At 55.3% G+C, this 16868-nt stretch overlaps 1 protein-coding gene across 1 annotated transcript in view; it reads right to left on the bottom strand.

Annotated features, from left to right (window-relative positions):
* The window catches only part of TBX21 (T-box transcription factor 21), a 35839-nt gene extending 20176 nt beyond the window's left edge, over window positions 1-15663 (bottom strand). Inside the window, exon 1 of the mRNA XM_037887118.2 lies at window positions 14563-15663. Coding sequence (XP_037743046.1) covers window positions 14563-15146 — 584 coding nt within the window. The 5' untranslated portion in view covers window positions 15147-15663. The remainder of the gene's footprint in view (window positions 1-14562) is intronic.
* Window positions 15664-16868: the final 1205 nt, after the last annotated feature.

Genomic DNA, 16868 nt, shown 5'->3' on the forward strand with positions numbered 1-16868 from the left:
CCTGATGGTGCGAGACTCTGAGTTCTTCGCCTGCCTAGCGCAAAGTCGGATTCTTAGGTGACAGCCGTCCTGCCTCCGGGCACGACTCCAATACCAGCCCTTGGGGACCGGGCTGTGATGAGCTACCGAAATCAACAGGAAGCAATTGCTGAAGTTAAATCTAAACATTACTGAAAGCCACGTGGCCCTGCCCTGCATGTAACACAATGAGCTAGTGCAGAGGTGGGCGAACTACGGCCCGCGGGCCACATCCGGACCGCAGGACCGCCCTGCCCAGCCCTTGAGCTCCCGGCTGGGGAGGCTAGCCCCCAGCCCCTCCCCCGCTGTCCCCCTTCCCCTCAGCTATGCCGCCGCGCGTGGCTTGCGCCTGCCCACCTCCCAGGCTTTCCAATAAGATAAGGGGCAGGAGGTCCCAGGGGGATGGTCAGGGAACAGGGGTGGTTGAATGGGGCCGAGGTTCTGGGAGCGGGGGCAGTCAGGGAACAGGGAGCGGGGGGGATTGGATGGGTCAGGGGCTCGGGGGGGGCTGTCAGGGGGCAGGGGTGTGGATAGGGGTTGGGGTAGTAAGGGGACAAGGAGTGGGGGGGGGGGTTGGATGGGGGGTGGTCCCGGGAGGGGCATTTAGGAACGGGGGGGGTCTCAGGAGGGGCGGTCAGGGGACAAGGAGCAGGGGGGTTGGATGGGTCAGGAGTTCTGAGGGGGGCAGGAAGTGGGAGGGGGCATATAGGGGGCGGGGGCCAGCCTATTTGGGGAGGCACAGCCTTCCCTACCCGGCCCTCCATACAGTTTTGCAACCCCAATGTGGCCCTCCGGCCAAAAAGTTTGCCCACCCCTGATCTAGTGGCTAAAGCGTTACCTGGCGACTCTGCAGATGTGGGTTCTAATCCCCTCCCTGGCAACAAGGCTTGGGCAAACCATTATTTTGAGGCTTTATTTCCCCTCTCGTCTATTTATGCTCCATGCTCTTTTAGCGCTGAGCACAAGGAGGCCTCTTTGGCGTCTCTAGGCACGACCGCCCCGGGTGTGGACACGTCTGGCTGGCGTGAGAACGTCTCATCTGCATTATAGGCTCTCTCCTAGCAAGGGAGATTCTCCTTCAGCTCAGAACACTGGCGGATCTGCCAGGACGCTCCACATGGCCATAGGACGCAGCGCGGCCTTGCCTGTGAAATCCTACCTGACCTCCTGTTTGTTACACTAGAATACAGGTGCCGGGCCCTTGTTTGCTGCATACGAATGTAACCCAACCAAGCACGTCGCTCTCTGCCCCATAGAGCGGGGCTGAACCCCATGGTGGTCCAGGAGGCACCTGCAAACGGCTGGTGGCCTAAGTCGGACAACAGAGACTCGGGCTTTTCGATCGAGGGGGTTGATCCCAGCTGCTGAAAAACCTTCCAGGGGTGCAGGAGGGTAAAATACCCCGTGTCCTCACCAGGGCGCCACCCAGAGAGAATTCCCTTGTTTTCCCGCAGCATGGCCGCAGGGGTGTGGAGAAGCCTGACCCCTAGTGGGTGCACTTGAGGGATGCAACCGAACAGTGTCCCCTCACAGCCCCTGTTGAGAGCAGTTCCTATTTATTTGCGCCCGGTCCCTATGGCAATGGATGGACTGCATCAGTGAGGACTGGCCTGGAGAAAGAAGAAGACCTAAAGGAAATCTCTGGAGAGATGAGAACTTCTCACAGAGACGCTGGGAGGGGATCGGATCTCGCCCCAGCTCCAACTGCCTCTGTGGCCCAATTCCGATCTCACGGCACCGCCAGGCCCCAATTCAATGCAGCACGTGCTTCACATTAAACACGCACCTTGTCATTACGCTTCCTGCTGGCCTGGCTCCATTTGCGGGAGGGGTCTCTTCCCCTCACCTGCCATGGGGCGATTCTGATCCGGCTCCTGAAACCTTTCTGCTCAGAGACGCCTCTGGAGAAACCCCTCTCCTGTTCTTGGACCTTCTGCCCAGCCTTCACCCACCCCCTCCCATCCCTGGCACGGGTGCCTCTTCCTTCCAAAACACAGTCGTCTGCCCCTCCCCATCTGCACCCCAGTCTGGGGAGCTAGGATCCAACTCCCTGAATCCGCAGACTTTTCTCACCCCACGAGGGCAGGCCCTGGTCACAAGGCTTTTAATCCCAGAGGTGTCGGAAGATCAGGCCAAACCAGATCCCAGAGCACACTGGCAGGGGGAGGGGGCCTGGGAGCCATTCACCCCTCATTAAACGTGCCTTTCACCTTGCTTCTGAACCTCTTCCTTCATCAGCTCTGTCTCCACCTCAGCTCATCTGAGCAGGAACCTTCCTTCCTTTGTGGCCGCTTGGCCCCGACCCCCCTGGAAACGGATTCCCAGCTCAGGACTGGTCTCCGCTGCATGTATGCGGCAATTACCCCAGAGCACAGTCCCACCCTACGGGGCTGTAGGAACTCCACCTCCCGCAACGGTGGTCGCCTGGTCGACGGAAGCATCCCTCCCTCAGCCCAGCCACATCTACACCAGAGGCTAGGTCAGCTGAGCCCTCAGGGGTGTGAATTTTTCACACCCGAGGGCCATGGCTATGTTGATTGAGATTTTTAGGGTCGCCCAGACTGCCGCTGCCCCAGTGGAAATCCGATGTGGCCCCCCCGTCTTCAGTGGATGCAGAGTCCCAATCTCCTCCCTCCAAGATCCGGAGCAGCGCCACTGACTTTAAAAGACTAAATTTTTCACCCCCTCACTTATCCACTGACTCTGGATTTAGGCCGGCGTCGCTGAGATCAGACTCTGGCCCTTCAATGCAGCGATGTCCACTGCCATTCTGAGAGTTGGGGTTGATTCCCTCCCGGCTCCTTGTCCCTCCACCCTTGACTTCTCTCTCTCCATGCAAGACCCCAGCCCTGGCAGCCCTCAGCCCTGGCCAAACCCCACCACCTGCTTCCTCCACTCCTGCCCTGGTGCCTCTGGCAGAAACTCCGTGACCATGTGGACCTTCCTCCACTGCGATGCCATCCTCTCCTCCTTCAGTTCTGCCCTCTCCCTACCAAGCAACCCTGCCTCTCCAACCCGGCCGACTCCCATGCCCCCAATCCCAGCTGTTTGGACTCCCTCCTCAAACCGTCCCCCTGTCCTACCCCTCCACTTCTCCCGCTTCATAGGATCTCCCCATTTTCTCCCTGCCAGCCAGGCCCCAAAACACGGCCCTCTTTCCAGACCCTCCCATCCAGGCTAGGTCTAAATCTTGCCAATTCTTTCGGCAGAACCTCTCTAAGGGCTAGTCTACACTGGAAGTGCTACAGAGCTCTCCCGCCGGCAGCATAAAACCAGCCTCCACGAGAGGCAGCAGCTGTGTCGTCGGGAGACGCTCTCCTGCCGGCACAGTGCTGTTCACACCCATGCAACTTACGTTGCACAAGGGGATGGCTTATTCATGCACCCCTGAGCAGCATAAGTTACAGAGCCATAAGTGGTAGTGTGCACCCGCCCTGGTCTACACCAGATAACCACATCAATCAGGGGTGTGAAAAATCCACACCCCGAGCGAAGCAGTTATACAGACCTAATCCCCCATGTAGACAGCGCTGGGTTGATGGGAGGGCTTCTCCCCCAGCCCTCAGGGAGGTGAATTGACAACGCCGACAGGAGAAGCCACGGCCTGGCCTCTCCATCCGTGCAGCTAAAACTCTCATCATCTCGTGGCCCTGACCAATGCAGTCTTGCCCTGTGCCGCCCCGTTCAGACTGCTGCTGCTAAGAGCATCATCGAGCACCCCACCGCTCTCTCTGGATCTCTCCCCTGGCTCCCCCTTTCTCCAGCACTTGAAAGTGAAGGCAAATTGCTCGCGTTTGAATTCTTGTCAGCTCCCCGCAGGGGGTGCCAGCCCCACTGGTTACATTTTCAACAAGCCCCTCTGGGCTCGCTCCCACACGGCCCCTCTAAACATCCCCAATCCCACCTCCTTGGCCATCTTCCTGGTGGCCTTCACTCTGCTGATGAAGTGGAATCTTGTTCTCCTGCAATTCCCTCAACTCTCTCCTTTGCCTTGATCCTACAAAAAAACGGCGAGGCAGCTGGTGCCGGTCCCGGCCCATTGTTCCCTTGGACCCCCCCATCCGCATCCAGCCGCTGTCTCTTGGACCATCTTTTTGTTCTGTGTTGGTGACGCACCTGGCAAAATGGGGCTCTGAGCCTCCGTGGGGGCTCTGCCACCTCCCACCCCCCCGGAGGCTATCGTCCTACAAACACCATCCAGCCCTGATCTCAGCTGAGGCCTCTGGACGCTACAACCATTACGAGCCAGATGCTCGGCTGGGGTAAATCAAAGCAGCTCCATTGATTTCCACAGAGCTAGGCCAATTTACACCAGCTGGGGATCTGGCCCAGACAACAATAGACTCCCCAAGACAGAATGAACCGGAGTGGGTTAAAGGGACTGGACCAGGTTTCAATTTTTGGCAGCATTTCGGGGCTGGGTTTGGGGATGTGACACCCGGCGCCGATTTGGATTGGCGGGGCGGGGGGGAGAATGGATTGGCATTTGGATTGGCATTGGGCGGGGGGGGAGAATGAGGGGGTTAGGGAAGGAGCGTGTGCGCTGGAGATAAAAGTCCCACCGCGCTGTAATGTTGCATTAGCATCAGCAGGAGCTGTGAGCGTGCGGGGACCGGCCCCCCGTTCTCAGCGTCGTCTGCTTTTCCCTAAGGGGATCGGAGCGGGGTCAGGGGGAAAAAAAAATTAACTGGCCCTGAGAACTGAGCATCTTCTGGCATCTAAGTCACAGCTCAGCCCACCTGCCGCCTTGCTGGGAGGCGGGGGCGGGTTAGTTTGCAGGAGGGACCCCATGTGGACGCGCCTCGGGGAAGAGGCAGAGACGGTCGTGCAGCGGACACCTCCGAGAAAAGCCCCCCTGGATCCAGCTCATGGGAATGTCCTGACAAGTCAAAAGGACGGACAGGCCGGCTCATAGAGCACGAGAGGGGGAGTTTGGAACGTGGCCTTTCTCTCCTTGTGGATCCCAATCTCACCCCAACTTCAGTGGGAATTCTGGGGGCAGGAGGGAGGCTCAGCCAGGTGATAAGGCACAGTCTCCTCCTTAGATCTCATCCATGTGAGAACGAACATGCTAAGGGCCAGATCCTCAGCTGGTGTAAATCCACTGACTTCAGAGCAAGGCTTATTTACACCTCACCCACTGGGGAGCTGGCCTTCAGGCCACGTGGTTCCCTCCCCCCATACCAGTCTGCTACTGAGAAAGAAAATCATCCATCATGCTGGGGACACCAGCCAGCCATGCTATTTCTGCTTAATCAGAGCAGCCCACGGGTCCTGGGCCGGAGCTATGTCCTCACCCCCCATGTTCACGCAAGGCCTTTGAGGCTCTCAAGCTACACCTGGTAGGGGGCTGAGCCTTCTGGGAGCAGGGGCCCATCCCCTCTTCAGATCAGAGACTGCCTTTGAGATCCAGATTACCACCACTGGGGCTTCCCTTTTCTTTTAGCTTCTTTCCTCCCACGGAAGGAGCATTCAAGTTGCAATGGGGGAGGTTTAGATTGGATATTAGGAAAAAGTTTTTCACTAAGAGGGTGGTGAAACACTGGAATGCGTTACCTAGGGAGGTGGTAGAATCTCCTTCCTTAGAGGTTTTTAAGGTCAGGCTTGACAAAGCCCTGGCTGGGATGATTTAACTGGGACTTGGTCCTGCTTCGAGCAGGGGGTTAGACTAGATGACCTTCTGGGGTCCCTTCCAACCCTGATATTCTATGATTCTATGATTTTTGTTTGTTTTCCAGCTAGGTCTGAGCCCAAACCTTCCTCTCTGAAGAGCCCCAAGCTTTGGGGCAGATATAGTTTAAATGCCTGCTTGCCAGGACATCACTGTTCTTATTCACTATTTGTCTTGTAGCAGCAACTAGGAGCCCCAGTGACGGACCAGGACCCCCCACTGCTAGGCGCTGTACAAACACAGACCCAAAAGATGGTCCCTGCCTCCTACAGCTTATGATTGATGGGCTCATACTCATTTTAAAGTCACTGACCTAAAAGTTCTCCATCAGGCCCCAGAGGGAGGGCTCCACAAAACAAATACAATAAATAAAAACCTGTCTGTGAAACAAAGGCAGGACCTAGCTCGTGTTCTGTTCCACCAGTTCTCATGGGTAGGGTGGGATGGCTTCTTTGTGGGAAGAGGAGTTGCCCGAAGTTCAGTGTAAAGAAAAAATTTTAATATAAGAATGAGAGGACTCAAAAATGGTTCTTTTGTGACTGAAGGGACACAACGCCGGGAGGCCTAAATTCAGCAAAGCACTTGAGCACCTGCTTACAGTTAAGTTTCAGGGCAGCAGCTGTGTTAGTCTGTATCCGCAAAAAGAACAGGAGTACTTGTGGCACCTTAGAGACTAACAAATCTTTTGAGCAGAACGGCTGCTTTAAAGTCGCACCGAGCTGAAGATCTCTGCTGAATGCAGGGCCCTCACCAGGACAACACAGAGTGTGGCAAAGGTGGGTGTAATCAGCACTGGAAGAAACAGGCATCACCAGAGCAGAGCAGACCCGGGATCCAATTCGTCGGGCTCAGAGACCCAGTCTACATAGCGATCAGAGGCGTGATCGCAGAACATGACCGCACCCGAGTTCACTTGAATCTCAGGCAGCAACAGCAGGGAAGCCACGGACGCACAGACTAGCCACCCAAGGGTCCCGAGGGAGTTTGTGCAGCCCGCACTGCTCCGCTCCCAAAGATAGCTGGATTAAAGCTCACACAGGTGTGTCTACGTATGCTGCTATCACACCTCTGACTGCTGAATGGCCAATGAAGATGCAAGAAACCCACACAATAGTTTAGGCAGGGCTCTGCTAATATGGTGATGGGTGCTATGGGGAAAGAGTGGAGAAGAAATTGAGCAGATTATTCAAACTATCTATTGCCAATGTTTAATTAGCCCTTAAATATGAAGAATTTAAAGCACTTACACTACGTTTATCCTACCCAACATAACTGTAGGCATTCACCAGGTTGTTAGTTTTGCCGTTCTTGCATTGATCTCACCACGCTTCCCTCGCTGTCCGACAAGCAACTACGGAGACATTCCCATAAACGGGCCAGGTTTTCCGCTGAGCGTAAGTGACACAGCTGCATGGACGCCGTCAATTTACGCCAGCTCAGAGTCTTGCCCAGCAGTACCGGCCCCCGAAACGTTTATAAATAAATATATTTCACATTTAAGCAAGTTTCGGGCGCGTGGGAACTTTGATGTGGTTGGAATTTTAATCTGTTACTGTGCAGGGGACCGTTTTATCTCTGGTGGCAAATATCATGTAGAACATCGAAAGAGGAATGCTTTAAGACCCTACATTCTAGCATGTGCCTGAGGACTGATCTATAGAAAAAACCCTGGCTTAAGCAACCGGCAAGGACTGGCCACCTCTTGGAAGCCAGGGCCATATTGTCTCAGCATCGAGGTGATGCCTTGGGGCTGCACTACACAGATTTTGTACTGATACCACTATGTCAGTTACGGGGCTGGTTTTTTTAATTGACCAGGTTATACCAGTACATGCCCTGACCTCCCCCCCGGCCCCTGGCATCCCATATGGGACTTGTTATACTGGTATAAAGCACCTTTCTATTGGTATAACTGCATCCACACTAGGGGGCTTGTATGAATTTAACTACACTGCTTTTGTGTTTAGACAGCCCTTGGGGTGTCAAACAGATCTGTGCTCCATTGTGCTAGGCACTATACAAACACACACAGTCCCTTCCCCAAAGAGCTTGGTTTTCAGAAGGGGTGAAATCCTGGCCTTACTGCTGTCAATGAGAGTTCTGCCGTTGATTTCAATTGAGACAAGCTGTCACCTCATCAATTTTAAAATGTCACATTTGATTTCAAGTGTTGTTGCCGCCGTGGTGGGCTCTCTAATATCCTTGGACAAGGTGGGTGAGGTAGTATCTTTGATCAGACCAACTTCTGGTGGTGAGAAGGACAAGCTTTCAAGATTCGTAGAGCGGAAGAAGAGCTGTGTGTCTGTGGAGCTGAGAAGTGTGTCTCTTCCACCAGTGGAAGTTGGTCCAATAAAAGATATTACCCTCCCTCACCTTGTCTCTCTAACATCAGATTTAAAAACAAACTAATATTGTTACAAGCAACACCTAAGGTTGATGAGGTTAATGAGAGGAAGTGGAGAGAGGGGGAAAAAACCAAAACACATTTTTCTATATGTTTTTCCACATTGTTTACTTTGTGCATTTGACAGCCCTCTGTGTCTTGTCAGTTTCACCATTTCCTCTGTTATAGTCAATTTCATAGTTTTCCCCTGTAGAGTCAATTTCCCCTGATTGTTGGTGAGTCTTTACACACTACAGGGGAAAGAAAATCTCTCTCTCCCCCTCCCTCTCTACCTATGCACAAGAAAACATGATTGTAAGAGACGGTAGGGGGACTCCAGGGTAGGGGTAGGCTCTGAAACCACTTTTAAATTATTTTATTTAAATGGACTGGTTTGAGTTGATGGGGTCTCTCTAAGCAGAACATTCCTGCTTTGACTTCGGTAGGGAATTCTGCTTAAAAATTGACAGCCCAACACCATGGGGGCGATGGGGCTACTCTGAGGGCTTGTCTACACTTAAAACACCACAGCGGCACACGACCTATGCCGACAGGAGATGGGAGGGATTCCCCCAGCGGTGTGGGTAATCCACCTCCCCGAGAGGCAGTAGCTAGGTCAACTGAAGCATTCTTCCATCGATCTAGTGCTGTCTACATGGACACTTCAATTGTCTCAGCTTGGTACAAGGCTAGGGAATGTATGAGCAAGTAACAATGTATTGCAACCTAGACCCAGCTCCCTGAGCGGCTTAGCTGAGTTGATCTAATTTGTAGGCCAGACCTGACATACAGATGAGGACCTGATGCATAGCTTTTAGTAAAGGTCAAGCTAAATTGTACTGGGAAGTTTGGGTTTACTTTGAAAGTGCTTGCTTAGGAAAGGAGGTGGCTTATCGCTGTTACTTCTGTAATAAACATGATTCCTGAAAGGCGGGGTGGGGGTGGGGAAGGGCTCTGTCTAGGTTGCAATACGTTGTTACTTGCTCATACATTCCCTAGCCTTGCACCACGCTATCATACTGCTATGCTAAGCACAAGGTGGAGACCACAGGAGTGTGGTTCTGACACAGAAGTGGGAGGAGTGGGCTGGGGTGAGGGCCATGGCTCGCTGCTAAGGATAGGAGATGGAAGGATCCGGGGTGGTGATGAGTCGTGAAGCAGTGACACAGGGAACGTGGAGGTAAGTGGGTGCGAGTGGAAGATTCTGTAGGTGCTCTGGTGGAAGGATATTTCGGGCCAACTTCAGAAGTGAGTAAGTCTGTCCAGAGGGAGTCAGAGTCCTCTAGCCTGCCTTGCATATCAGTCAGTCAGTCTAAGGGAATCTAAGAGCACCTAAGCCACCCACGCATAGGCCTTGCCTCTGAATCTGCCCTGTTAACAGGAATGTCCTAGTGATTTGGGTGGAAGGGTCTAGGATAGAGGGGCGGGTGCAAGTGTGTGGAAATCAGTGGCCTGGTGCTGAGGTGGGACTCCCATGCGAGGCCTTATTTACAAACACAGAGCCACAGAGCCTTGTGGCAGGGTGTGTGTGTGTGTGGTTCCCCGTGGGGGCAGCAGTCAATGGGTGTAAAATTTGCACCAGCTGACTTTCTGATTTTCCCGCTCTGCAAAGCATCCTCCCGCCACCTTGCCTGCTGAAGGAATGAGCTTTAGAAGGGGATAGTCCAGGGTTCTAACCCTAGGTCTGCTGAGTCCCTGTCTGGTTGGGACAGCACGAACTTCCCGGTCTGTAAAATGGGGATGAGTCTACTGTCCCCACCGCAGTGCTAGGAGGACTTCTCTCATAATGGACCAGCTTCACAACAGCCAAGTTTGATCGTCAATGGGTTTGCTGAACCCCAACCTCCCGCCCCCCAGCCCCTTTTCTACCTCCTGAGCACACCACAGAACCCAGCCCCGTTTGCTCCCTTTGGTTAAAAAATCCCCGCCGTGGAGGGGCGGCGGGTGGGCTGCTGATTTCCTGAGTTGACTTGTCTCCCAATGAAAAGCCTGCCGCCGAGTCTGAGCTGATGAAAGGGCGCAGAGCCACAATAACCACGGCCGTGCAAGAGACAGAAGAGTCAGGGAGGGATCATCAAAACCAGACGCTGCTGCTCACCTCCCCCCCCCACCCCGGCCCGCTAATATCAACAAGGGAAAGAAAAGCTCTTTGCAGAGTAACATAGCCGGGCTTGCCTAGTGCAGACTTCAGTGGCGTGTGCGCCCCATTTTACACCGGGGAGTGAATCAGGTCCATCGACTCCAAGGAGAGTTTAGCCTCAGGGCCAGTCTATCTTTGGATTTACTTTGCACCGGGCCCGTGCATCCGTGCAAGTTGGTGCTTACTCCAGTGCAACCCGCCCTGGTAAACTGTACCAGTGCGAGCGCAGTTTTGCACCAGCACATTAGGGGCCCTGCACTGGTGCCCCTGCCTCCAGGCAGTTACGTCAACACAAGTTTTCCCAGGTTAGACAAGCCCACAGCAAATAAAACTAAGGAAGGGGTCTCCAGCTTTGGCTGTCAGATTGCAGTCGTGTTCTCATGGAGTAGAGCACACTGTAGAAGTAACAGGGACTGTCTCACGCCCTGTGGAAGGATGGGTCCGGCACCAGATTTGTCCCAGACGCCTGTTGAAAAGAAAATTACTGCAGCGATGGGTCAACCCACGGTGGCGACGCTCCAAGGAGCCGGGTTTGGGACAGAGGCCCGGTTCCCTCAAAGGTATTTAGGCACCTAACTCTCACTGATTTCAACAGGCATCTAAACATCTGGGCCTGATCCATGTCCAATGAAACCATGGCTCCAGCAGATGCCAGATCAGCCCCTCGAACTGTAGCGTGTGTGTGAGCAAGAGACAGATGGGTCCAAATGATTTCCCACAGCACCTGCTGCCAGTGGGGAGCAGCTGCTCCAGCGCTTTCACCTTCCAACACACACACACAGTTCCTGTGGGCCATTCGGAGAGGATTTAAGCATCTTCCAAAAGGGAAGGAGCTAACTGTTAAGCACCCCAATTCAGGGTGAGCACAGATAGATATATACACACACACACTCCCCCTCTCCCTCCAGGAGTTACCCTAAACTCAGAGGTCTTAGTCAACGTCAGACCATGAGCCCAGAATACTGTAGCTCTTTCTCGTAAGGGCATGACCTGCCTCGGCAGAAGTCTGCATTAAAAGACAGCCACACTCCATGCCCAGCCAGACTTGTTTCATGGTTGTATTTGGGCAACAGCTGATTTCAAGGAGCAGCCCGTGGGACACTCAGGTTGGATCCACGGGCAACCCCACAAATTCAAGCCTAGCTGAGTGACCGTCATGGAACACGCAGCAGATCCCTCTCTTCCTCCCCAAAATTCACAGCGCTGGGGAGGTAATGGGCTTCCCTTCACTCTAAAACCCCAGTGGAACCTGATTCTTTGCTATTCAGATTGCAATCAGCCCAGTTTTGGGTGGATCTCAATTTGGCAGTATCCAGATGAAAGGGGCCTGACTTTCAGTCAGCACGGAGCCAACCCCGGCTCCGAGAGAATGAAGCCCCCTTTCAGGGGTTGCAAGTGAGGCACACAAAATCTTTAGCCACTTTCAAAAATCCTGGTCTACACATTCACACAGCACTGTCACAGAAGAAGGATCTCAAAGCACTATCAAAACCAACCAGCTTCACAGACTAGGTGCCGCAATCCTGCTCCCACTGAAGTCAATGACAAGACTCCAATCTAGTGCCAGGGCAGCAGGACTGGGCCCTCTCTACATGTGAATCATTTTAAGCCCCTTTGGAATGCAGCCACCTCTGGGCAGCGTTTGTTTAAACACCCCACAGCAACAGATTAATTTAACTCATCTTACTCGATTTAGTGAAAGGCTCAGAGGGGTGGAATTAACTACGTGAATGCATCCAATGTGCAGTTAAAAACTCGTTTGGAAGGGGTTTACTTCTGGGTTCAGGGGAAAGAGGAAGCTATTTCTTCTGATGATATTTTAGTAGGTTTCTATATGACCCCAGCAGTGGAAAAAAAAAATCTCAGATGCTGAAAACCTATCAAATATGTTCCACCCCCAATCTGAATTTAAATTTCCAGAGGAGCCGAGTCACTGGGGTTTGCAGGCAGAGAAAGGAATTGAGAGAGTACTAGCCAGGGTTTTTCTAGCTCCTGGTGCTTTTGGATATATCGGGTTGGTATTTCTCTTTTTTTTCCTTCCCCTTCCCTTGATAGTGATGGTATGTAACTGAATCGCCCTGAGTGCTTCGCAGAGGGCATGCTCCACAGGATCGTAGGCCTGGAAGCCTGCGTGGGAAATGAACCGGCCTTAACACGTTTAGACTTTCAACACATTAAGCAGGTTGGTTTCGGCATCAAAGTGACACCATCTGTCTGGGCCAAAGAAAGAAAGAAAAAGCTGATAGGTGCAGAGACCTCCTGGGTGGAAAGGAGATGCCCCATTACAGCAGCAGCCAAATCCACCAAATCAGGTCTGCGTTTTAGCCATTTCCAAAGCTCTGTTTTGCCCGGATTTGCAGGGGCAGCTCCAGCTTTTAAGAAGTTATTATAAAGCATCTTATAAAATGCATTAACCCCGGCAGAGGACGTGAGAAAGCACCTAAAAGGGAGGCAGGTTAGGTTAAAAAGAAGGGGCCAGATCCCCCGCTGGTGCAAATCGGCACAGCCAGAGGGTAGTCGATGGAGCTCGGCCGATTGACACCAGCCGGGGGCGGGTGGGGGGGGGGGGGAAATCTGGTCCAGCGTGTGTGTCCGCCTGTTAAACTGACACTGAAATAGGACTGTCTGCTAAGAAGCAGACTGCCGCTTAAAGAACAAATGCAACACTGCTCCCAGGCCCCAAGCTGAGTGCGCTGAACACCTTCCAGGACTAGGCCCTGATTTTGTAGCACCTTTTCCCTGCAGAAGTAACACAGGCAGACTGATCTGCGATGGCATTGTGAGCACAGACAGCCCGAGGTGAAACAAGCCTGACACCTTACAGACCCTACACCCGCTGAATCAGAACAGTAGGACTGGAAGGGACCTCCAGAGGCCGTCTAGTCCCGTCCCCTGCACTCATGGCAGGGCTGTATTACATGAAGTCAGAGGCTCTCTTACCCCTGGGCTTCAGAGGCCGGCAGATGGGGCAAAGCGTCCCCGTCTGCAGCGTGGGGGAGCCTATGACATGGTGGGGGCTGCTGAGGTGGGATGTTTGTCCAGGGCTTGGAGACTGGGCCAAAGGCGGGCATTCATTAGGCCACTTCCTGGCATTTCAGGGTTCAGATTCCCTGCCAGCCTGAGGCCACTGAAGTCAGTGGAGTTATGCCACCAGAGCATTGGGCCCTAGGTTGTCATCATCGTGATCATTAAAGGTCCATTTCGAGCTGACAAGCCCGGGAAAGGAGGACATGATTTTACTGTCCGCTAAAACCCTGGATTCCCGTGACCCTCATGACGTACTGCCTGGGGACCCCCTGGCACCGATTCAAACGGTTTCTCTCGGCTTGTTGAACTAGCTGGCACACTATCCGAGCGAGCCTGCCACAGCCCAGAGGTTCAGAACCTGCCCAGCCACTCTTGGGCAGACTTGGCACCAGGCCCCCAAAGACCCTGAGAGTACCTGGCCCGAGAGTGTCCAGCGGGCACCAGCGGCTGAGACCTGCTGGGCACCCAAGCAGAAATACAGGATGTGAGGCGGGAGACCCGCTCAGATGGCCAGGCGGACAGCAGTTGGCTTGGAGCCCTCACTGGCAGAAAGACAAGAGATTAGGGACAGAAAGCCCCTGTGTGTGGAAGATCAAAGTAATTCTACACACCCTTGTCAGGGCCAGATTTTGGTCTCAGTTACACCAGTGAAAACACAGAGCAACCCCCAGGCACTTCGCTTATTACTCGCGTTCCTCTCCTAGCTATGAGACTTCGAGCCCAGGAGGCCATCCTGCCCGGCGCTGTACAAACACAGCGCAAGACCCCGGCTTTGCGCCGGAGGGGCTGAGATCCGGCCCGGGGGCCCTGCTGCTGCCCCTGCCGGGGGCGCCTTACGCCCTGGCCGCCGGACCGCTTTGGCATTTCCGTCACCCAGAAGGATTTACCGACCCGGCCGGTGTCAAAGAGCCGACAGCGCCGAAGACAACTCCCGGCACTCGTCTTTTGCAGACCCCCAGCGAGCCAGACCCCCGCCCCGGGACCCGCGCCCTACACCCCCTTGGCCCGCTGTCCCACTCGGGCAGGTCGGCGCGGGGCGCACGGCGGGGATGGGGGAGTTCTGGCTCTCTTCAGGGAAGTTTTAGGACTTGGATGGGGGGGAGCTAGAAATGGGATCGCGTTAGGGGGCGGCGATGCGGGGGCTCCAGGTCTTCCCCCCCCCACTAGATTTGGGGGAGTCCCAATCTCCCCACCACCACTACTTCATCAGACTCCCCCCCCCGCCCTTGTAGGGGGGTACCCGTCCCCCCTCCGTCTGTACCAAGCCCAGTCCCCCCCCCCCACACACACACACAGTCCGGAGGGGCCCAGCCCCGGCCTCACCTGCCCTGCTTGGTGATGATCATCTCGGTCTGGTGCTTGTGGAACTTGGCCCAGAGCGGGTAGTTGTTGAGCACCACCTGGACCTTGCCGGAGAGCTGGTAGCCCGGCACCGGGTAGAGCGGGCCCCGCGGGAACACGTGCTGCACCGCGCCCGGGTAGCAGCCTTCCCCCGCCGCCGGGCCCGGGTAGAGCTCGCCGCCGCCCGGGTAGAGCTCGCCGGGAGGCAGCGCGAAGCCGTGGCTGCCCGGCTGGGCGGCGGCGGGCGGCGGCTGGGGTCCGTAGGCGGCGCAGCTGTTCAGGGCCGGGCTCAGGAAGCGGCCGGGGGCCGCCCGGGCGGCGGCCGGGCTGCTCACCCCGAAGCCCCCGGGGACCGTCGGGGCGCTGTAGGGCAGGCTCAGCGGGCAGCCCTCCGGAGCCGGGGCGTCGGGGAAGTAGAACCGCTCCTGCAAGCCCATCTTCAGCTCGCCCGGCTCCTTGGGCCCCTGCAGATCCAGCGGCTCCTTGGCAAAACTTTGGCTCTCGGTCCCATTCAGCATGGTGAGCGCGGGGCTGCTGGCTCCGGAGGCTGGGTCCAGGGCTCCCATCGACTTGCCAAGCGAGGCGGGGTGGGAGTTGGCAGGGGAGGTAGGTGTGCGCGTGGGTGGGTGGGTGGGGGGGGAGATCAGCCCCCTCCCCTCCCTCAGCAACTCATCAGGGTTGTGCAAAGAGGGGGAGGGAAAAAAAAAAAAGAGAGACCCCCCCTCCAAAAAAAAAATCTTTGCAGCGCTCGCCCCGCAGGTCCCAGCCCCACTTCAGCGGCGGCTGAGTCGGCTTCACACGCAGCCCCGGGGCTCCATCGCCGGGCCGGACACGCCAGGAGCAAAGGCAGAAGGAAACCCCCCCCCCCCCTCCCGCCCCCAGATCGGTTTGCACAAAATCCTCCTAACTAAAGATCCCAGGCAGGACCCGCTCGCTTCCAGGGGGCGGGGGGAGGGCCCCCCTCACACCTCCCCTCTTTCCAAGGGCTACGCGAAGGGGGGGATTTCCCCCCACTCCTGGGAGCTGCCTGGTCTGCCCCGCTCTGTCACTCCACCTGCCCCATCCTCTGCCTCCGAGAGCCGCTCAAAGCTCCCTCTTATAAAAAGCAGCCGAGCCACTGGGGCTGCGAGGCTCCGCCTCCTACTGCCTGCTGGCCACGCCCCCCTTGGAGGGGGAGGGGGTGCCAGAGATTCGTTCCCTTCCCTCTTTAAAGCTACAGGCACCTCCCATGGGGGGTTGTGGGGGGGAGAAAAGGACACTGCCCAGCCCGGGGGGGGGCAGGGATAGCTCAGTGGTTTGAGCATTGGCCTGCTAAACCCAGGGTTCTGAGTTCAATCCTTTGGGGGGGGCCATCTGGGGAGTTGGGGATTGGGGACCCTGATAGTCTATAAAAGGGGAACTTAGGGCCCCGATCCTGCCAGCACGGATGCATGTGCTTCACTTGAAGTAGCACAGACGATCAGGGTGTTGGAAGGGACCTCAGGAGGTGATCTAGTCCAACCCCCCCGCCCCCCGCAAAGCAGGACCAATCCCCAACTAAATCATCCCAGCCAGGGCTTTGGAAGGAGGTTCACCACCTCCCTAGGCAGCATTGTTGTAGCTGGGATGGTCCCAGGACGTCAGTGAGGTTCTCCCACCTTGTCTTGGGCATCAACTAGGCAGCTACCTAAGGCTGCAGATTTGGCCCAGCTGCCTCCCCCCTCCCCCATCATGGCAGGGCAGCTAGGCCGATCACTAAAATTTGGCCCGTCCACCCCTCCATCATGAGGAGTGGGCGGCTGGGGCCAATCTGCGGCCTTAAGCCTGTGGGGGAGGTGGAGTTTTGCCCAGGGCAGCTGATTGTCGTGAGCAGCCTCTGGTCCCCACGAAGCCAGAGGAATCACGCTCATGGTTGCAGGGTCAGACTGTCACTTAGTAAGGGGTCAGTCCACTGCAGTTGCACCAGGTTTGGGTTTGATTCTGTAATCAGGGCCTTGCTGTTTAGCCGTTGTTATTTCACTTGCTTCAGAGTGAGATGGGCACGTCCCAGACGTTTATAATCATCAGTTTGCTCCCCCCATTTTCCCTCTTTTGGTTTTCCGATCTCCCCACCCCCAAAAGCTCCTGCCCATTAATGCTTAGAACATCCTCTGAAATTTTGCAAATGATTGGCTGCAGCATTCAAAAGTTAGCATGTCACAGACGGACAGAGAAATGCCTTCCTGTTGATTGGAAGCCCTTTGCAAGCTCAGCCAGTGAGATATCTTGCCTAACATAGCTATGCTGTCTGTAGTGCAGACAGTCTAACA

This window comes from Chelonia mydas, chromosome 27, assembly GCF_015237465.2.
Source record: "Chelonia mydas isolate rCheMyd1 chromosome 27, rCheMyd1.pri.v2, whole genome shotgun sequence".
Taxonomy (NCBI): domain Eukaryota; kingdom Metazoa; phylum Chordata; order Testudines; family Cheloniidae; genus Chelonia; species Chelonia mydas.